The sequence below is a fragment of the Poecilia reticulata genome, chromosome 18, assembly GCF_904066995.2.
Source record: "Poecilia reticulata chromosome 18, P_reticulata-male-v2, whole genome shotgun sequence".
Lineage (NCBI taxonomy): Eukaryota > Metazoa > Chordata > Actinopteri > Cyprinodontiformes > Poeciliidae > Poecilia > Poecilia reticulata.
The window spans coordinates 3,129,115-3,152,007 of record NC_088847.1 but is presented as its reverse complement, the minus strand read 5'-3'; the positions used below and the strand labels follow the sequence as shown (position 1 = coordinate 3,152,007).

The window sequence follows — 22,893 nt, the reverse complement described above, 5'->3', positions numbered from 1 at the left end:
GAATATAAAATAAAAATGTGCTTTTGTACTTTATATAGAAAATATTTATTTTTATATGTAATTCTCTAAACATTGTTCTTGAAATGCTCATTCCAGATTTTGTTAAATAAGTGGTAAAATAAAGAACTTCAGGCCAATATTTATACATCAGCATCAAGAATATTTTTCAAGGTTTGTCAAAAACAGTGGAAATTTGTGATTGGTGAAAACATAACAGATTTTTATTTTATTAAATTAGAAGCATTTTTAAACGTTGTTACATGATTATTATTAAAGTCTAATAAGTTAAAATGTCTTAGTACAGATTTTGGCTTATTGTGATTTTATCTTTTTTTTTTTTTATTCAACGTAGTTCTGTTGTAATTTTACCCTCACACTGTATAGATGAAATGTGTACACTAACTAAAAACATTCACAAGACAAAAAAAAAAAACATAATTCACAAAATAAAGGCAATCTAACACAAACAGGAGTCATTTATTCTGCATGAATTTCGAGATGCTGCGATGGACCGGTGACGTGTCCAGGATGCGCCCACCTCCCCTGGGGACCCTGCATGGATAAGCATGTATATCCTCCATATCGCAGAAGATAAGGTGCAAAAAGCTTATTATTCCTAAATGTGTGCAGATATGGAAACAAAGCAATCACAAGACCGTTAGACGTTATTTATCCAGGATGCATTGCAAGCGTGAACTACTACGTGTGACAATATTTTATTAAAATGTATAAAAACTAAACAACCTACAGTATTGCATTTAAAATAAACATTTCTCAAATAAATTCTATTACTACAACTAATCATAGATCCCTTTAAATCAGTGGTGTCAAACTAATTTTTATTTTGGGCCGAATCAAAAATCTGAATGTTCTTAAAGGGCCGGTTGCACCAGAATCTATTGATAAAACCAATAAAACTGTTAAAATATCAATAAATAGCTGTTCCTCCAGGATTTGTGATTATTTTAGTGTTTATTTTTGCAATCAAAATGACAGATTTTGTGGTGAAAATTAAGAAATATTTATAATTGTTTTTTTTACAGTATTTACGCTAATGTATGATAAATGTGACTTTATCACTCGCTGCATCAGTTACGGATTCAATGTTTTTGACCAATTTTGAGAAAATTAGCAGTAAAATCAGGACAAAAATGTGGAAATTTGTTGACTTTGTGTGATTTTTGCAGATTTGTGAAAAACTGGAAGGACTCATTGATGTAATTTGGAGTCCAGAGGGCCACATAAAAAGCTACTGCGGGCCAGATTTGGCCCCCGGGCCTTGAGTTTGACACCTGTGCTTTAAATGTTTATGTGATGAATTGAGACGGTCTTGTGAGAAATTCTGTTCCCCTGAGAAAATCTGTTCCCCCGTTGTCGGGAGCGCGCATTGCAGCCAGAGAAGTGGATCCGGCGGATCTGACCATATTTACGGCGCTTCTGATCGATTTCTCGGTAAAACCACTCATATAATCATGTCACTTTTGTAACTTTCAGTTTAATCGGCAGCTATCAAAATAAAAATACATACATACATAAACGTGGTCTTGTGTGGAGGTCTTTTTACGCTGTTTTGTGTTATTTTAAACGCGAAGTGAATCGATCTTTTTTTCAGCCTTTGTCTCGTAAGCCTGACAAATAAAAGTCAGTCAACAAACACAGGTTTCCAACACGTTGTGTGCATTTATAATTTTTCATTTCTCATAAAGGAGGAGGAGGGAAGCTGGCCGATAGCAGGGCAAAAAAAATAAAGACTTCCTGAAAAGATCAGAGTGTAAACTTTTTGGTAAATCCCGTTCTAATGTAAAATATGACATTACTGGATTAAGGAAATGTCTAGTATGGTATCACACATAATATTTTTTGAGAATTTGGAAACAGGTGCTTTTTATTTCACAAAGGCATTGGAGGAGAAGAGGAGAGGATGGATATTTCAGCTGCCTGAAATAATGTGTTCGCCCTCTATAAAATGGAAACAAATTAATTTACCTGCAAGTCTTTTGCTGTATTCATTCCTCTTATGATCAATAAGAAATCCTGCAAGTTTGAAAACATTTGCTCTTTTTTTTGACAAAGTCAGGATGGGGAAACAAAATATCTTAAGCGCCTGATAAAATCTGTTCCCCCTCTCTAAAATGGAAACAAATTAGTTTAACTGAAAAGTCTTTTACTGTGTTCATTCCTCTTTATATCAACAATAATTCCTGTGATTTTCATAACATTTGCTCTTTTTTTGACAAAGTTAGGATGGGGGAACAAAATATCTTAAGCGCCTGATAAAATCTGTTCCCCCTCTCTAAAATGGAAACAAATAAATTTACCTGCCAAGTCTTTTACTGTGTTCATTCCCCTTATAATCAATAAGAAATCCTGTGATTTTCATAACATTTGCTCTTTTTTTGCCAAAGTTAGGACGGGGGAACAAAATATCTTAAGCACCTGATAAAATCTGTTCCCCCCCTTAAAATGGAAACAAATTAATTTAACTGAAAAGTCTTTTACTGTGTTCATTCCTCTTTATATCAACAATAATTCCTGTGATTTTCATAACATTTGCTCTTTTTTTGACAAAGTTAGGATGGGGGAACAAAATATCTTAAACGCCTGATAAAATCTGTTCCCCCCCTTAAAATGGAAACACATTAATTTACCTGCAAAGTCTTTTACTGTGTTAATTCCCCTTATGATCAATAAGAAATCATGCAAGTTTGAAAACATTTGCTCTTTTTTTGCCAAAGTTAGGTTGGGGGAACAAAATATCTTAAGTGCCTGATAAAATCTGTTCCCCCTCTCTAAAATGGAAACACATTAATTTACCTGCAAAGTATTTTACTGTGTTCATTCCCCTTGTGATCAATAAGAAATCTTGCAAGTTTGAAAACATTTGTCCTTTTTTTGCCAAAGTTTGGATGGGGGAACAAAATATCTTAAGCGCCTGATAAAATCTGTTCCCCCTCTCTAAAATGGAAACACATTAATTTACCTGCAAAGTCTTTTACTGTGTTTTTAAAATATTTGCACTTCATTGTGTGATTTAAACTATCTGTCCATGGCTACCTTATATTAATAAAATATTTGGCTTAACATAAAGCAAAAAGTGATAAACAACCTGCCAAACACCGAGCGGACATGGATATTTCCATAATTGATTGAAGGAATAGTGTCACGTGATTTTTGACTTTCCAGAAAACACCGTATGTCTTTATATTGTAATCTACTTTGTTAGATGCAATATCAGAAACATTTTTTACTAAATTTGTTGATAAATATTTAAACATAAAATACATTTAATAAAGATTTTGAAACAGTCATATTAATTTAAACCATTTTGGACTTCAAACTTTATATGGAAAAATAATAAAGAATTAATAGAATTTATTTATTTATTCCAATGTCACGGGGAGAATGGATTACTCCAGACATTTAAAATAAACCGTTCCCCCGCTTTAACACTTTAAAATAAAGAGCAAATGTTATGACAATCACAGGAAATATTGTTGATAATAAGAGGAATGAAAACAGTAAAAGACTTTTCAGGTAAATTAATGTGTTTCCATTTTAGAGAGGGGGAACAGATTTTATCAGGCGCTTAAGATATTTTGTTCCCCCATCCTAACTTTGGCAAAAAAAGAGCAAATGTTATGAAAATCACAGGAATTATTGTTGATGATAAGAGGAATGAACACAGTAAAAGACTTTTCAGGTAAATTAATTTGTTTCCATTTTAGAGAGGGGGAACAGATTTTATCAGGCGCTTAAGATATTTTGTTCCCCCATGCTAACTTTGTCAAAAAAAGAGCAAATGTTATGAAAATCACAGGAATTCTTATTGATGATAAAAGGAATGAAGATAGTAAAAGACTTTTCAGGTAAATTATTTTGTTTCCATTTTAATGGGGGGAACAGATTTTATCAGGCGCTTAAGATATTTTGTTCCCCCATGCTAACTTTGGCAAAAAAAGAGCAAATGTTATGAAAATCACAGGAATTATTGTTGATGATAGGAGGCATGAACACAGTAAAAGACTTTGCAGGTAAATTAATGTGTTTCCATTTTAGAGAGGGGGAACAGATTTTATCAGGCGCTTAAGATATTTTGTTCCCCCATCCAAACTTTGGCAAAAAAAGAGCAAATGTCTTCAAACTTGCAGGATTTCTTATTGATCATAAGGGGAATTAACACAGTAAAAGACTTTTCAGGTAAATTAATGTGTTTCCATTTTAGAGAGGGGGAACAGATTTTATCAGGTGCTTAAGATATTTTGTTCCCCCATGCTAACTTTGTCAATAAAAGAGCAAATGTTATGAAAATCACAGGAATTATTGTTGATGATAAGAGGAATGAACACAGTAAAAGACTTGGCAGGTAAATTTATTTGTTTCCATTTTAAAGGGGGGAACAGATTTTATCAGGCGCTTAAGATATTTTGTTCCCCCATCCTAACTTTGGCAAAAAAAGAGCAAATGTTATGAAAATCACAGGAATTATTGTTGATATAAAGAGGAATGAACACAGTAAAAGACTTTTCAGTTAAACTAATTTGTTTCCATTTTAGAGAGGGGGAACAGATTTTATCAGGCGCTTAAGATATTTTGTTTCCCCATCCTGACTTTGTCAAAAAAAAGAGCAAATGTTTTCAAACTTGCAGGATTTCTTATTGATCATAAGAGGAATGAATACAGCAAAAGACTTGCAGGTAAATTAATTTGTTTCCATTTTATAGAGGGCGAACACATTATTTCAGGCAGCTGAAATATCCATCCTCTCCTCTTCTCCTCCAATACCTTTGTGAAATAAAAAGCACCTGTTTCCAAATTCTCAAAAAATATTATGTGTGATACCATACTAGACATTTCCTTAATCCAGTAATGTCATATTTTACATTAGAACGGGATTTACCAAAAAGTTTACACTCTGATCTTTTCAGGAAGTCTTTATTTTTTGCCCTGCTATCGACCAGCTTCCCTCCTCCTTTATGAGAAATGAAAAATTATAAATGCACACAACGTGTTGGAAACCTGTGTTTGTTGACTGACTTTTATTTGTCAGGCTTACGAGACAAAAGCTGAAAAAAAGATCGATTCACTTCGCGTTTAAAATAACACAAAACAGCGTAAAAAGACCTCCACACAAGACCTCGTTTATTTATGTATGTATTTTTATTTTGATAGCTGCCGATTAAACTGAAAGTTACAAAAGTGACATGATTATATGAGTGGTTTTACCGAGAAATCGATCAGAAGCGCCGTAAATATGGTCAGATCCGCCGGATCCACTTCTCTGGCTGCAATGCGCGCTCCCGACAACGGGGGAACAGATTTTCTCAGGGGAACAGAATTTCTCACAAGAACGGTTTCGCTAGCTCCTCGTGAGGCTACGGTACCGATACTAATACTAACGACATGGAAGCAAATATCAGTTTAACAGATTTACTGAAGGCGCACACTTTGTCTATTTAAATTATAGAGCAAGTTGTAGACTGCTCTGTAATTACAGCAACAATGCAATGTAAATAAACATCACTAAGTAAGCCATATCTGTAACATTTAGCTTGCTAAATTAGCTTAATTTGCTCTGTAACGCTTGCTAGATAAATCATATTGCAAAGTTGCAGGGAAAAAACAGTCATAAGCTCCGCTGTAGGAATTATATCCTAACAGAACAATAAAACACAACATATTAAAAAATACAGAACTCGTGTTTTCAGTCACACACGCTAAGTCCCTTACTTGCCGTGTTGGAATGAAGGAATGAGTCTTTGCCGTAAGCCTGACTCAATATTGTACGTCCAACAACGCCCCCTAGTGGGCATTAAGAAGAGTTTATTTAGAATACATTTTATTCTTGTTCCCCATTAATCCGTCCTTCATTCATTGCTCACTAGTGAAATCTGCTGTTGAACTGAAATTATGACAACCTGGCCATTCAAATAAATCATACATCCCAAAAAAAAAAAACATAAAAAAAAAAATTTGAACATACCACTGTATACTCACAAACACTTTTGTCAAACCCATTTCCAGTAACAGTAGATCTAGATTTAACTGCCATCTTTTTAGTTCTTAAAATTATTGCTATCCTAACTTATCCTGCTAGTATGTTAACTGTCAACTGCGGTTATGCTTTCTTTTGTCATGAACTGATTTGACAAAGATAATTGTTTTATTGTCTTTGGTGGTGCAGTGCTGTTTGAGGCAGACAGGAGATGCTTTGTGAACGTAATTTTCTGAACAACTAAAATTCTTCCAGCTTTATTTTTCTGGGACCTCTGATTGGCACTGTTTTACAAAGCACACTGCCCTGAAAGTTTTAGGCATTCCCCTACTGCAGCACACATAACTTCAACTGATGGCTGATTAACAGGGTTTTGCTGAAATGCATTTGAATAGGGGTGCTGAAACAAGGGAACATCTAAAACATGGAGGTCAGTGTGCGTTGAGGACCACGGTTAGGAAACACTAAACATTTGCCCAGGCCACCTCAACTGGTTCCTCTCCATGTGGAGAATTTAATTCACATTTGCTTATTTGTTGACAAGCTACTCCCATCCAAAGTGTTAAATAGTATAAAAATATGAATTAGTTACAAGTAGTTATGTACTACAAGTACATAACACAAGTATGAAATTGTAATTTTATACTTAATTGCAATATGACTAAAATAAAGCGAAATAAGAACAAGTATGTAGATGGAAATATTTGAATCTATAAATGAGTCCAGAGTAAACTTAGACATTTAGAGTTGGGTGTGGTATAGTTTGATGGTTACAGGCAGGAAATACCTGCATACATATGAGAGAGAGTGGAAGAGAGTCTCAAAGAATATTTAAAATCCTTTATTTTTGCTACTTGCAATCATTTTCTGCTCACATCTAATGAAAACATGACATTTAAGATTAAAACATTACACCAGACCAATAAAAAAATAATTTTTAATTTAATTTATTCAGTACTAATGGTAAAGTAAGGTCATTTTACTTATATAGCATATTTTCAGCAACAAGGCAATTCAAATTTAAAATCATTTGTCAGTTTATAATCTGACAAATGATTTTAAATATGAATAGACCAGTGAAAACGGGTCTAGTATTATTTTTTTGTATGTGTATTTTTTTTTATTTCTGTGTGTGTAAAAATTATGTGCTGATGAGACATGCTATTTGTTGGGATGTATTTGTGAACAAACCAAGCTCAAACATAAAGATTAAATTCATAGCGTCAGATTGTAGCAATAACATACCAATAACAATCAAACTATGAAGATCTTTTTCGTTTTCCACTTTTACAAAAGTACACTTGCCATATCTGATCTTTTCTGAAACCATTAAATCAGATTTAATAGTACATTTAACATTTCTGAAGAAATTTAAATGGGGCCTGCCAAAGTGTGCCCGTCGGTTGGAACACCGACGGGTGTTAGAACAGCGGTTCTGATGCTAAGAAATAGCATGCTAAGAATGCTAATTCTTAGCAATGATGCTAATAAAATTTAGCATCAATGCTAAAGTAAGCTACAATGTACTCACATATTGTGTACATTAAGCATGTGGAGAGTCACAGGAATGTTGAGTAACATGTACTTACTCCATTCAGTATGTTAAAATTAGTGTATAAGATAAAATTAGCCAAAATGCTAATGTTAGCCTAAATACTGCCAGTGGCATTTGGGGTATCACTAGCATGATGTCTTACATTGACTTCCTCCATTCAGTATGTTAAACATGGCAAATAAAAAAAATTTAATAAAATAAAAACCTTATTTTAGGGAAAAAGGCAAGAGAGAGGGCAGTGCACTGCTATTGTCTGTGCTAATGTTAATGCACTGACTTCTGATTTTTACTTTGGCAAAAGTAAAAATCAGATGTTTGCTTAGTAGCACTTTGTTACCAGAAAACGCTCTGATCTCTCAGCAGCAGATTAACAACAAATACTGTTATTATTCAAAAAACATAAGGTTTCTTCTGCTCTTTTGATTGTCATTGGGGGTAAATATATTACGAAACAGACATTCAACACAAAAGCAAAAAATCTGCAGTTTGTTATCAGAAAAATAAAAAACGCTAATCTTTTAACACCAAATTTATAACAAGTGATATTATTGTTTATAAAACATAAGCTCTTTTGAAGTTCTGCTTAACTGCTTAGGCACAGGAAATTTACAGTTGGCAAATTTTGCAAAAGTAAATATCAGATGTTTTAGTTTGTTGCATTTTATTACCAGAAGCTCATCTCTTAGCAACAGATTAACAAATATTGTTATTGTTCAAAAAACATAAAATTTCTTCTGGTCTTTTGAAATATTACTTATCTTAATATAAGTAATATTAAGATATATACAATATATAGTATATATTGTACTATATACAATATATACTATTGTATATAGTAATATACTATATTGTATATAGTATAACTATATACAATATAGTATATAGTTATACTATATTGTTTTATAGTATAACTTACTAAATAAATGTGTGTTTTTTAATGATAATATTGTTTTCTTCGCCTACTTTTAAGCTGCAAAGTCATGTGAAGGAAGGTTCGTTTTTGACATCACTTTTTGAGATAACACTGGCAAAAATTCATAAATTCACAAATGAGCGAGTCTGGCTGAACAAAACTAATAAAAACATTTTAATGCCACTGTGATTCAGATTCAATGCCTTGTAAGGCCTTAAATTCAACCAAATCAATTTAATAACTTTTAATGCCCCAGAGAAACATTCCGTCTCGTCTTAAGTTTATTTTCGTGCTAAGAGTGGATCTGTCGTCTCTTCCATATTGTTGTTTAGCCTCTAAAGTTTGGAATGAAGGGATCCGACCGTCGGTTTATTGGAGCAGAACTCTTTCCACCAGGAGGGACGCTCCAGCACCTGACTGCCTTGCATCACTGTGGACCACAGGTTCTTATACAGCTGCAGACAGAAGAAATGATCTGGTGAATAAAACTACTTAAGATGCCATGCACACCAGAAACAATATTAATTGATATTGTGTACATTAAGACTTATTCAGCTGAATGTGATTTCATAACACAAATGAACACGCAAAAAGGAGATATTACATGTTTTTTTTTTTTATATTTGAAAAGAACAACTTTCCAGTATTTAGTCTTTAATTCATTTATTTTAATTTATTGTCAGTCTGGGTGGTTCTGACTCGTTATGGAAATAACAAAATTTTCACTCAGGTTTGTATTTCTTTACCTCTCCAGGGCTGGGAATTTATTGTATTGGGTATCATTTATAAATTGATAAATTATAAATAATCTTATCATAATGAGAATTTTTATTTATTTTTTATAATAATTACCAGTTAATGACATTTAAAAAAATTGTCTGTATTGCTGGGATTGTTAACTATTCTCTCCACCGTTTGTTCAATGAGAGAATGAATATAAATCAATACATTAGAATATATGATGAAATGCAGTTACTGTGTCCGGTTTTGTGACATAAATAACACTTATTTATGTGACTGTATTCCTAAAGAAGTGTATTGGAAATGGATATGTTGTTCAAGAGCAGTGTTTGTTTGTTTGTTTGTTTGTTTGTTTGTTTGTTTGTTTGTTTGTTTGTTTGCTATCCAGTGACAGCCAGACAGCTAGCTAAAAAAAGAAGTAATGAATAGTTTTTATCATCACTTTTGTCATTATCACAATAGTATCATAAAATATCATAACACTTTCAGTCCATATTGTCCTTCCCTACCTCTCCATCAGCGTTGGCAATAGGGGAGTTGAGGATGAAATCTGTGGGAGCTAAAACATCCACTAGAGCCACCGCTTCATTCTTCAGCTGTTGAGACAAAAAGGAATTTAAGATGACAAATGATTCAAGTTTATGACAACACAAAAGAGATAACAAAACTGAATGCTAATGACTTCTGGAAAACACTCCCCACACACTCTGCCATCACCATTACCAACACCAGATGGATGGATGGATGGATGGATGGATGGATGGATGGATGGATGGATGGATGGATGGATGGATGGATGGATGGATGGATGGATGGATGGATGGATGGATGGATGGATGGATGGATGGATGGATGGATGGATGGATGGATGGATGGATGAGAGGACCAATTTAAATCAAATAGATGAGTGTGTGACCATCCTTTCATTTTAAAACAAATTTTCAAGGTACACTTAGTTGTTCTTTGTTTATTTAAAGTGTAAATTAATATGTTAGAGAAAATAATCAAATATAAAATTGTCCATTGTGGGTAAACACTGCCTGTAATGAAGTATGAAGTTTCCAAGCAAGCTAACAAACACAGGCTGCTAGATCCTGGCTTCTAGAAATCTCTGAAAACGCAGCAGCCCAGTACAGAACTGCATACTCTACTCATACTTATGATTACTTATGTTAGACATGACAATGTACCTCTGCGCAGAGTCTGAGGATGGTCAGCTGGACCAACTCTGCTGGTTTCCTTCCAGTCATATAATCACCTGAACAAGAACAGCATTTTGAAAAAGTATTAAAGTTATGTTACAGACAAACATTATTGGTTTGTTTCCATTTAATTCAGAGAGTGTGACATACCCTGGAACAGTGTTGCCATGTGGTTGCTGAGACTCCACAGTCCATACAGGGCACACAGTTTTCTTAGGACTGGTTTGAGGTCAGAGGGCGTGTCCTGATCAGTGGTCAGGCTGTAAAACCTCTGCAGGCAGCAGTGTTCAATGTAGGTGATAGCCAAGGACCTGCAGTAGTAAACCTGAACACACACATGGACAAGCAAGTTAACACTGAACTCTAGTTCAAGATTAGTAAAAAGAGATGTCGAATCAAAACACCATAAACATATTTAACTGATTCAATTCGTCTGCTTGTCAATATAATTGACAAATGAACTGGCATGAAGCTGAACGGCAGCATTTCAGAGGTGATTTAACTTTTGACACATTACTGTACAAAAATTCATCTTTAATGAAACTGAAGGTTATTGCAAAAATTATTTTTTTTTTCTGCTGACTGAAAAATGTAATATTACCTTTTTCAGTCAGTCATGGTGTCAATCCAGTAATGTGTACAATATTCACAATATTTCTCTAAGACAGCGGCACAATGGCAGGCATTCTGCCCTTTCCTGAACCTCCACTAATTTTACAGCAACTAAAATGTACGTCCTCCCTGTGCAAACCTCAGTGTGTTCTGTTACCTGGCTGTTGTTACGGGTCTCAAACTCATCGCTGCCTAAGGCACTCTGCTGTTCCAACCTCTTCTGACTCTCCACAAGCAGAAAACTGATGAGCCACATGTAGGCAGCTAAAGACACTGAAGTCATAGAAAAAGAAATCATGTTTTAATAAAGGGTTAAAAAACAGACTGATAAACTTCATGCAGTAAATATTAATATGTTACCAACATGACAAGGACCTTGTTCTTTTTTCTCACCAAATAGTTTTGTTAAATTTATCTCAAAGTTTTGAAATTACTCAATACAAACATTTGACAATGATGCGTTAATGTATGTCAAAAGGACTGAAGCTCGTCTTTGTCGTTCTGAATTCAACTCTAATCGGGACACGAAATTTTACATATAGAGCAGCGTAGAAGAAATGTATTTTTTTTATGAAGTGGACATATCATCGTACCCTGAGGCTCCATACAGGCTTCTACTGTTGTTGCTGTAAACTTGCTTTCCCGATGTTTTAAATAATTATCCAAAAAGTCCACAGTGTGAAAGGGAGACTGAATGGGAACGCCATCTGAAACCAAATAACACAGGTGGAGATTAGTAATCAGCCGTTAGAGGAGAGATGACACTTGGGTAACTGCAGATGTATATTTTAGGTACAATTACGTCACTGATGAATGTACAACAAAGAATGAATAAGGTTCTCTGCACAGCAATTATGAATTCAGATATAGTCAGTCAAATTCAGGTATTCAGGTCTGAATATTAATGCTATTAATGATTAATGTTTTTTCCCTCCATTGCTCTGTCATTGCGTCTTTGGAGTGGGTCTGGCGAAGGAGCACATTCTGCGGGTTTTCTTCTTGCTGCACCTCATCCACAGAGTAATGCCGACTTCTGGTCATTTCAAATGGTGAAATGTTCCCTGATTTCAAAACTTCGGCAGGAGTGGCACTTGTAATTTCAATTTGTAGTGCAGAAACAGAGCTCGAGTTAAGCTCACAGATTGGATTTTTCAACGTCATCTGTCAAAATGACGGACATCGAGAAAGTCCAGCACGATGTCTTCTGAACAAGAAAATGGCAGCGTTTCCTACACTAAACTCTACCCTCCGAAAGTCATTATAATAACTTGATATAATATTTCCAATATCACAGTTCCAAGAAAGCTTGTCAATATTGGATGAGACTATGTTTCGTCAATAGCAGATAAATCTGGTGATATTTGAATGGGTACCCAGGCCCACCCATAGCCCCTGGTTTTACTATAAACCTTCTATATGTTTCTTGTGAATGGACATACTTGAACTGTCCTACTTGATTATAGCATATGAATGTCATTAAACAAGTGAGCCCGTTTCATCCTCTTTCTTGATAACTAATCTTAAAGACTTTCCCCTACACTTACTATGTAGTTTGGCATGGAACAAGCTCAGAAGGTAGTTGCTGGTCTGCTGGAGCAATACGTTGTTGTCTCCTTCATATGTGCAGTTTGGATCATTATCATCACGCAGGTCACCCAGTCGGTTCACTGTAACACACAGAGTTATAGCGCTCACACTGACTCGGTGACCTGGGGCGAGTGTTTGTGATGAACTACTGACTGGCAAGGTATCCATGGCCACCACAGGCCTCTCTGCACTCCTGGATGCCCCTCTGAGCCGTCCATGAACCCAGTGGTTTACTAGAGCACCCGATGGCATGGATCTCCCTTCCCATCTCTGCCTGTGAAACATGGGATCAAAAGAGTCAATGCCTGTGTAAAACAAAAGAAGTGTGTGCCTCATGCTGTACTTACTTGTCTGTCACTGTTGTCTTTCATCAGCTGTCCAAACTGGAACTCAACAAAGTTCATGAAGATGGTTTTAGTGAAGTGTTCCAGGACATATGCTGCTGCCACATATGGGATCAGACGCCACTGCTACAATCCAAACAGAACATGTGCATGAGTGTCAATAGAATGTTTGAAGTAATAATAACTACATATGAAAAGCGGAGATCAAACCACCAGACTGTACTTTATCGAAATTAGATGTGGTGAAAAAAAAATCCTGTTCCTGTTCTTTAACTAAACCCAATTTAGTCTTTACCCTTTCTAAATGCTTGTGGAGATGATTGAGTTATTTTTTTGTTACTTCATAAGAAATGATCACCTGTAACTGGTATTCCAGAACTGGAATCTCCTCTGTGTTACTTGGTCCAAACTGTTTTCGTGTGGCGGAGAATCGAATAGCGACAGTGACAGCAAGCTTCAAGTTGATGTGAGCCATTCTGGTGATGTAAATCCGACCTCCGGAAAGGGCCCCCAAAGACGCCCCAAAACGCTTGTTAGGGTCCTACAGGAAAGAAAGGACATTGTTGTAACTTTTGTCAATATTGGATTAGTCATCCGATTTTGACAAGTCTAAAAAGTAATGAGTCCTTTAACAACAAAGTGTCCACTTTTGTGAAGCTGCATAAGAACAAGCACTTTCAATCAGTGAAAGGTTACATAATGTTTAAAATAATAATGCTGGAAGATGATACATGTATATTTCCTAAATGCAATTGCTTTGTGCCTCTTAGTGATCCTACTTTTTACACATGGCTGGTGTATTGAAAAAACCTATTTTAAAAAAGATGTTTTTAAAAAGCGGTATTTGTATTCTTGGGTCTTTTGATTTTTAGGGAGGCATTACATACGACCTAATGCTTTTAAGTGAAATATATAAACATTGAGCACAAAACATAACATGCACGCATAACAGCATATGGAGTAAACAATTTGATTACCTTAAGTTGCACTGTTAATGTCATGGAAGGCGGTAAAAATGAATTTTTAAAGCAGTTTAGCTTACACTGGGGAGCTAAAGCCTCTGGTGAAAAACTCAGTTTGGTTATTCCTCCCTATCAGCTTTATGGGTCGAAGAATGGAGTAAACCTTTGACTATACAGTCAGATTGTCTTTCCATTCTGACATCAATATGTGAGCAGCTCCACAAAACAAAAACATCATTTGTTTTGTCCACTCAGTACAGTCTGAGTCTGAGTAAGAAGTGGATTCTCAGCAAAAGATGAGAACATGGAGCGTAAACAGAGACCGTGTCCCTGAAGGCATCATCCCTGTGAACTCCAGGTTATTTATACAAATGGGCCTGGAATATTTGCTTTTTATGAATGAACACAGGCCAATGTTCCCCAACTACTCTTGTGTGTGCAAAAAGAAACTGCTCAGTTTTTAGCAGTTTTTTTTTTTTTGCTAAAAACTGAGCATAAAGTGCTCATTTTTTTAGAGTATTCTATCTAAGATAGTCGGCATCAAACACGTGCTTTCTGTTGGAGAAAAAAAAGCCTAAAGGACCTCTGCGTTTGTAGCCAGGAAGTTGCAGCCGAGAGACCTTAAATTCAGATCTGGCCCAACTAAAACACCTAAATATATTAAATATTTACTTCCATCAGACAATATTTGACAGCTATTTTTTAAAGTAGCCAGGTGCTATTGAGTAGCTGGTTACATTAGCGTGGTCTTCTGCTGCTGTAGCTCATCTGCTTCAAGATTTACATGTTGTGCCTTCGGACATTATAGTCTGCATATATTGATTATTTCAGTTAGTAATCTCTCTATAATCTAAAACCAGGCAATTCTCCTCACACCTCTGACATCAACAAGGACTTCATCCAGACAACCACCACCCTCTTTTTTGGGAAATTCTCTGTCAACCCAAGAGAAAGTTGTGAGTGAAAATCCTATAACCTCAACATTTAAGTCACTTCAGTAACCATTCTGAGGCTAATTTTGAACTTCACCAATCATCTTCACTATATCTACAAAATGTTGAAATGCAGAGTTGTTGCTATGTGCCTGGCTGATTTGCTGCTTGTGTTAGCAAGAAATAGAAGAGGTGCAGCAATGCGTACCTTGAATGGTGTCACATATTGTCCATCAGGGGTAACATCGCCTGTCCGGTTTAGGAGGTTTTCCCTGGGAATTCTCACATTGTGAAACATTGCAAACCTGTTGTGACAAAGGGCCAAAAGAATAACACCTTGTTATGTTTTATTAGAAAGAACAATGCAGCATAAATCAAACAAGACTGTTTGTGACACATTTATGACATTTGGTTCCTTACAGTATTTGCTAGTTCTGATTCTGTATAATGCTATACTCTCCTAAGTCTCTACACATCATGTATCATCTTCTAATACGACAGAACTCAAAGTAAGTTTGTAATTTAATTCACAGATATTTTTTTGCTGACTGTCCACAGAACTGTATTACATCAGTCCATGTAAATTATTGTTCAGTCAACTTTAAAAACTGAGTTTAGTGTATTAGATTATATACTGTCAAAAACTTATAGAGTAAGTTTGGTATAACACATATATATAGATATTTCTATGGTGTTCAAATTACCGCTGCAGCTACCTACCCATTATCCAGTCCATTCTGGCCTAATTTTTTTCCCATGTCCCCAACTAGAACACCAGGTAGAGCCAGAAGGGTTTTGGGGTCTCTTATCTGCAGAACACAGGTTTTAGATGAGGTATTACAGTAATCAGATTATGTCATCTTTAGATACAGATCAGAAATAGTGAATGCATTATAACAATACAATATCAAATATAAAAAATATGTTATATCACATACTGAGTAGGCCTCAATAAGAAAGGCTTAATTGGGATTAAGATTTTTTGTTCAAAAACAAAAAAGCAAAATTTGAGTCTTAATCAGTCCAAATAAATGTGTCTAAACTAGACTGCTGCTCAATCTAGGCCACATAACTTACACACTTTTCTGTGGTAATGTCCTGTAGTGCAAGTTGACACCTGTTTCACACCCCAGGAATAGACACACAGTATTTCTTTACATATGTTGGTTGAGCATGGAAAATGCAGGTACGATGCATTTTTCCAATTTGAAATATTGATTCTGTGCAAATCAATACTTCATATTTCATATATATGTCAAAAGTAAGGGATGTGTGAACCCTTACTTTTAACATACTTTTGTTAACTTCAGTGAATTACACGTTTTCATTGCTTTTTTTTGTTGCTAGTCAAAGGTGTTAAATGCCCCAAAACCAGACTGGGATGGTGCTGGTCAGTAGGCTCTCTACTGTCCCACCGTAGGATGGGGGGTTTTACTGACGATTACAAACACATACATTATCAGTGTTTCCCAACCCTGGTCCTCGAGGCACACTGCCCTGCATGTTTCAGATGTTACCTTGCTTTAGCACAGGTGATTTCAATTGACAAGTGTTTGCTGAACTGCAATCAGCTGAATCAGGCATATTAAAGCAGAGAAATATCTAAAACATGCAGGGCAGTGTGCCTCGAGGACCAGGGTTGGGAAACACTGCATTACGTAATCAGAGCCTTACCGGAACAATAAAAGAGTGCAGGCCATGGCACACCTGGTCAGGTGTGTAGAGCTGAGCAAATACGACAGCGTGAGTGGCCGTCTTTCCCATGTTTCCAACCCAGAACTTTGCAGCCTCAAAGTCTGGAGAATTGATGACAAACTCCTGCAGCACAGGCACAGAGTTGAAGAAAGAGGGTTATAGATTTTGCAACAAATCATCACAATAACTACCAGTTTATGACATTGCAGCTTCAGCTCAATGCACTCAGTTCTGTTTGTGAGTTTTTAACAGTTCTTTCCAACCCAAATTCCAAACGCTGGTCCTCAGTGGTGGTTTCTGATATCATGGGCGACATGGGCAAACCTACATGTCTATAAAGGTATCGGTGAAATGCAAATGCACATTCTATGCTATTTCGTTTTAGAATAGTGGAGTTTGTGAAACAACTTTCACTGAATTAACTGATGCTTCACATTAATACAAAAAGACGGAATCCTCGTGAAACCCTCCTCCCAGACTTCATTCCCAATCTCCTTTCAGGCAGCTCTTAAGGGCAAAGTTCATTCACCATTTCCTCTGAGAGGAGAACCAAAGGTCCCACGCACATTCCCCTGCCACACTGCGATACGTCAGGCCGAGGACACCCCATATTACGAACTATCGCAAGTCAGCCACCGAAAGGCCAGACTCAGAGACCCACTGCCCTCACAACCACCACCGTCCCTCCAGGCAAACCCAAAGCCCTTAGCTCATTTATAAAGCATTTATATAAACACATTTAAGAAGGTGTTGTAGTTGTGTATGCTGACCTGGGAAGAAGGGTCATATGTGGCTGTGGTTCTCATGGCTCGAGTGTTGCTACCATGGCTCAGCTCAGTCAGTGCAAAGCACCCAAACGTCTGAGAAAAAAGATGGGCAGAATAAAATCACTAAACTTCACTAGCACTCTTTCTGCATGCAAAGATTCATACATTAAAGGACAATGTGAAGAACAAAACTCGCTATTTTGTTTCTTGTACAATTAGTAAAAAATAAAGCTGTTTGCATTTTGAAGTTGTCACTTACCTCCATGTCTTCAATGTCCTTTACATATTTACTATGTCTACCTGACCCTGTACTGACGATGATTCCTGCAAACATCTGAAACAAGATTTTAAGAGTTACTCATTTTTCTCTGACAAGTACTTTGAAGCAGAACACAAGAAAATTTGAGAGAAAATGACACAACAGTGTCTTCACAGGTCAGGCTATAAACCAGAACGCTGCTGCTGGTGTTCTGACTAAAACCAGGAAGATAGAGCACATCACTCAGTTCTACAGGCTGTTAGTTTCTAAATCACTGAAGGGCTTAGCACCACAATACATTAAATATCTGCTGTTGTTGTATCAACCTTCCAGACCACTCAGGTCTCCTGGTTCTGGATCTGGTCTGTGCTGCATCCAGAACCAGAACCAAACATGGAGAAGCAGCATTCAGCTTCTATGCACCACAAAACTGGAACAAACTTCCAGAGATCTGCAAAACAGCCAAAACACTGAGTTTCTTTAAATCTAGACTGAAAAGTCACCTGTTTCTATCTGCTTTTGAAACATTGACCACCATATTTCATGTGTATGTATGATTTTGTTGATGGCACTCATCAAAATGTAATGTTTGTTAAGTTACAGTTAGGAAAAGAGAAAGGAGGTTTTGCATTACCTGATTTTAGAGAATATTGTTATGTTGCTCAAGTGACTTCCATAATATATCTAAGTGCTAAAAACTATTAGGCAAAATGGAAGAATATTACCTAAGAGTGCGTGAAAAATAATTGCAGGGTATCATTGGACATACAGAGACTATTAAGCTTAATACAAACAGCCTCCAATAAATATTTAATTCAAGATCCACAATTCAAACAACAGCTAGAGAAAGGTTTCACAGCCTTGTGTGTGGTCCCTACAGACGGCCATGTTAAAAGTTTCCATGTTCTGAAAGGATGATCCCAAACACTCTGTAGGACAGAAACTTAATCTACACTGGCTTAAGGGATTAGGAAATTATTCCTAATAATAATGCATACTTAGCCTAAATGTTTTATTAGAAGCAACTATTCTAAAGCAGACAAATTACTATCACATTTTTATCACACAATCTTTTTGGAAAACAAAAAAAGATCTTACCCCTTTGTTAAGGCCATACTTTGCGACCAGAGCCCAGTCATACATGCCCAGACAGTCGTCCAAAATGACAACCTTCCACGGGTTTGCCATCATATCTTCATTAGTCAGGAAGTTGTAGCGAAAGAGCTGCTTTACCCTGCATGTTGTACATTAGACCTTTCTTCAAGCACCATTTTTAGTAAAAGATATTGAGCAAAACCTCACAGATACTAATTAGGTTTTGTCATGTAACATGTATTATGGTGTAATGTTCAAAATAGTTCGAACATACCTGAGGAAATTAAGTTCTCTCTTTTTCTCAACAGAAATGTCCTCTCCAGGCTGACGGGCAAACACGGGATCATTTTCCAAACTCTTGAACACGTGATGCTGCACCAGACATAAGAGGAGAAAATATATGGAACATCGACATTAAACAGAACAAACACATTTATTTTTAAGCATGAAATTGTATTTTTAATGGTGTGTTTCTGTCATTTTTAAAATGTATTTATGTTGAAAATTAAAGTACTTGTTGAGCCACACTTCACTCACCCTATGTGAAAAACATAGGGTGTCAAAAACATCGGGTGTTTTTGACATAGGGTCGAGGTTTTATTAATTAATTAGTATTTAAAACTTTAAATTGATGGAGTGATAACTTGAGGTATTACAAACACTTAAAACTGAAAGAGGCTGTCTAAATTATGGAAAAAGAAAAACCTGATCCAATATTATTTTGGAAAACCTTTGACAGCAGAGAATCTGATCTCACTTTGAACTGTAATATTTCCTCTCCATCAATGAAGTGGAGCATCTCCTTCCAACTGAAGGAGGCTTTGTTCCTGTAAGCGTCGAGCGGACCGCTGGGGAGGTCAGCCACGACCTGCTCCATGTTCTGGAAGAATTCAGAGCTTCACCTCCTGCAAAGGAACAGCAGCACGTTTTATTTATGGGCTAATAAAACAGAATAGTATTAAAGGTTTAAAAATAATAAATAGTTAAACTTTCAATAACAGGCAATTATTTTCTTTCCCTGAAACATTGTTATTTAATGTCTTACTGCTTTCATTTATTTACCTAATACATGTTCCTGGTCAGTATGGTCATTTTTGTCTATAAAAGTTAGTCACGCTCTGGGATGTTTTACTCCTTTTTAAAGTTTTTAAAAATCAATAATGATTAACAAAATGTGTCTTTTTTTGACAAATTTGACAAAGAAAAATACGAAAAAACTTTTATTGTCAAAGTGGGATCTGACTTCTACAAAATAATAAAACTTACATAAAAGTAGGTAACATAAAATAAGGGCATGCATTACTAATTATAATATGCTTTAAAGTAGTATCCTAAATGTATATAAGAACAGAGTAGGAAATGCAATATAAAGCAGACCCGCTTGCAGAACTCTTAAAAACATGTGCATATCAGTTTGCTAAATTTTTGGCCTAGATGGAAAAATTAAGCAAAGTTAAAATATTGTTCAATTCAGGAAAAAATAAAAGTACATAATTGATAAGTATAAAAATTAATGAGATGAGATAAAAGTGATTATCTCTTTTATCTCATCTCATAAGAGATTAGATTAATCTGTGTGTATCTATTAGATCTGATATAAAGGTGTAATAGGAGTGAAAGAATTAAGAGGAAGAGAATGAAAGACCCATTGAACGCCACGCAACCAATGACTGAATCATTCCCTCCTATAACCAGGGGTGAAAGTAAGGGGGTACGGCAGGGTACTGTGTACCCCTAAAAGATTTAGTGGGGGTACGCAGTACCTGCAAGAGAGGAGCGGCTGTCTGCTGTAAAACATGAATGGGTTCACTGTGCAGCGGTGAGTTCACCCACTAATCAGCCGTCACTGATTAGTTTTTTCAAGAACAATCTAAAACATGACTTAATCAGTTAATGAATACCTTTTTTCTCATTTCATATTGTTTCTGAACTCTTCGTGTTTTACTAGAGCAGCGGTGCAATATGTCGATCGCAGAAGGTTTTGAGTCGATCTCAGCATTAGGAGACAAACTGAACGCAGCCAGGACGCTGAGACCAGCACGTCCTCTGGCTCGCTTAAAACGTTCGTAACTTTATGAAAGAACAACAACAACAAATCAACAAAACATTTTCAAATTAATGACCCAACGAGCAATCTCAGTAATTCTTGTTTCAACAAGGTGTTGCGCAATTATGTGCGTTTCGGTTCCATTACCAAAATAATAGCTCCACTGTTGAAAATGAGGCTCTAACATTCACAAATGACATTGAAATAAAATCCAGTCCAACATCTGGTTTGAGGTGATTCTCTGGAACATGTTGGAGGAAAAATATCCCAACTTCAGAAGATGAGCTTTTAACTTAACAGAGCTCTGTGGTTCCTCCTGTCAGTCTGAGAGTCAGGGTGAGGAGGCGCCATGTTAGGAAGAGAAGTGGAAGCTGCAGGATCTTCAGAACAAACAGGTCATGATGCTAGGCTACTGATTGTCCCTCTGTCTGGACACAGGATCAATAGAACCAGTTTAAAAGCTAAAATGAATGGTTATATGCCAGACATGGAAAACTGGGATGCACTCCATGCCATGGTGTTCAGAATTTAGGTCTCATGGCATCTCAAGGTGTCAACATTGCAGCCAGTGGGCTGAAGGAGGAAATACAGCTTTATTTTGTAGCAATTCAAGAGCTACCAGCTTTTACAGCTTCACAAAAAAAATTAATCAGCACAGAAACTCCAAAGCACACAAAGAAGCAATATTTTTATTTTATTTACTTTTCTTATTTTTTGTCATAGTACCCCCAAGAATTTAAAACTACTTTCACCCCTGCCTATAACTAACTATTCTATAGTGAAATGTGAGGCTGGAAGTCCAACAGCTGAAGGCTGGACTAACGTGTATTACATCAACAAGTCAAAGAATGACCAACACAAACACAACAGCGAATCAGAATAGCTGAAACAGAACAGAGTCAAAGTCCAGACTAAACCTGATAAAATGCGCCTGAGATGTGCATTAATAAATCCCCACATCGCAACATTGAACTTGGCTTGCATGTTCTCCTTAACATTTATTTTTGAATTTGGCTTCATTCTTTCTTTATAGCACATCCTACACTTTGTTTTAAAAAAATTTATACACGTAAAGTTAGACGAAATGATTGTGAAACATCACAAACGCAGGATCATTTATCTAATGCTGTACCCACATTCTTAACATATCCTGTCAATCTATAACACATTAACAGCCAATTACCTTACTCGTAATTACATTAGAGAATATGGTTATTTACTACCGACTCCTAAATGTAGTTTCTCCTGTAAAATCATGTATGTTTTCTGAACAGACCAAAATATATATGCCCATTTGAATAAGCGACTACCGGGTTGAAATAATTTATAATAACTCATTATAAACACCTTATTTCAGCTCTTGTAATTTAAAAAGAGTCAAATCAAAGGGCTGATAGATAGATAGATAGATAGATAGATAGATAGATAGATAGATAGATAGATAGATAGATAGATAGATAGATAGATAGATAGATAGATAGATAGATAGATAGATAGATAGATAGATAGATAGATAGATAGATAGATAGATAGATAGATAGATAGAAACAGAGAAAACGCGCTAAATGTTCTTCTGTCAGTTTTCTTCTTACCCTTTGACCTTGTTTAGTTACGTCTGCAGGTTTCCTTGCAGTGGGTGAAAAGTTCATCAGAAGTTGCTTTCCTGCTAAAGACGAACTCTGCAAGTCGTTTTGACTCACCAGGTCAAACACTTCCTGTCTGACTCCTTAACAATAAGAGTATCCGCTTCACTCATTTAAATTTGAAAATATTTACATGAGAAAAACAAACCTGTTCAGTCATTTCCAGGAGACTCCTCCTCTTTCATTAGAGTAATCATGTAAAGGCTTGTTGTTGACATGAACTTAATCTGACATTATCGTCCTTTAAAACCCGAAGGCGACTTCCGTCATTTATTTTGAAAGTTTGAACTTTTTTTTTTAAAGCAAAATAACTTTATTCGCTCCTATTGGACAAACACCTTAGACAATGTCAAACTTACCAGACTATTTTCTTTATTATATATTAGCTTTAATTGTTATTATTTAAAAGTATTGCCAATAAAAAATAAACAGTTGTGTGTAAAACAAAATAGACCCATGATGATACAGACAAAAAGGAGGTAATTCTTTCAAAACATCTTCATAAAGATACGGTATATGTCATTAATTTGAATTAATGAGTAAATAC

General features: G+C 35.9%; 1 protein-coding gene across 1 annotated transcript; it reads right to left on the bottom strand.

Moving 5' to 3' along the window:
- Positions 1-6,817: 6,817 nt before the first annotated feature.
- Positions 6,818-22,676, bottom strand: acox3 (acyl-CoA oxidase 3, pristanoyl). Its single transcript, XM_081599557.1, has 19 exons — positions 22,296-22,676; positions 19,414-19,561; positions 18,931-19,028; positions 18,660-18,795; positions 17,562-17,636; positions 17,306-17,395; positions 16,515-16,658; positions 15,561-15,649; positions 15,049-15,145; positions 13,305-13,487; positions 12,950-13,072; positions 12,756-12,876; positions 12,560-12,682; positions 11,609-11,722; positions 11,173-11,288; positions 10,554-10,728; positions 10,392-10,459; positions 9,711-9,797; positions 6,818-8,915 (listed from the first exon to the last, which is right to left on the bottom strand). Exons 2-19 carry the CDS (start codon positions 19,531-19,533, stop codon positions 8,796-8,798), a joined length of 2,079 nt encoding a protein of 692 aa, XP_081455683.1. The 5' UTR covers positions 19,534-19,561; positions 22,296-22,676; the 3' UTR covers positions 6,818-8,795.
- Between the last annotated feature and the right edge of the window lie 217 nt (positions 22,677-22,893).

Bases quoted from the DNA above. Each gene is read 5' to 3' on its own strand.
- acox3 (XM_081599557.1), bottom strand. From the start codon at position 19,533: ATGGAGCAGGTCGTGGCTGACCTCCCCAGCGGTCCGCTCGACGCTTAC. The intron at 17,637-18,659 runs GTAAGATCTTTT...ATCTTGTTTCAG, and splicing joins AGTATGGCCTTAACAAAGGG to ATGTTTGCAGGAATCATCGT. The intron at 12,877-12,949 runs GTAAGTACAGCA...CATGTTTCACAG, and splicing joins AAGACAACAGTGACAGACAA to GCAGAGATGGGAAGGGAGAT.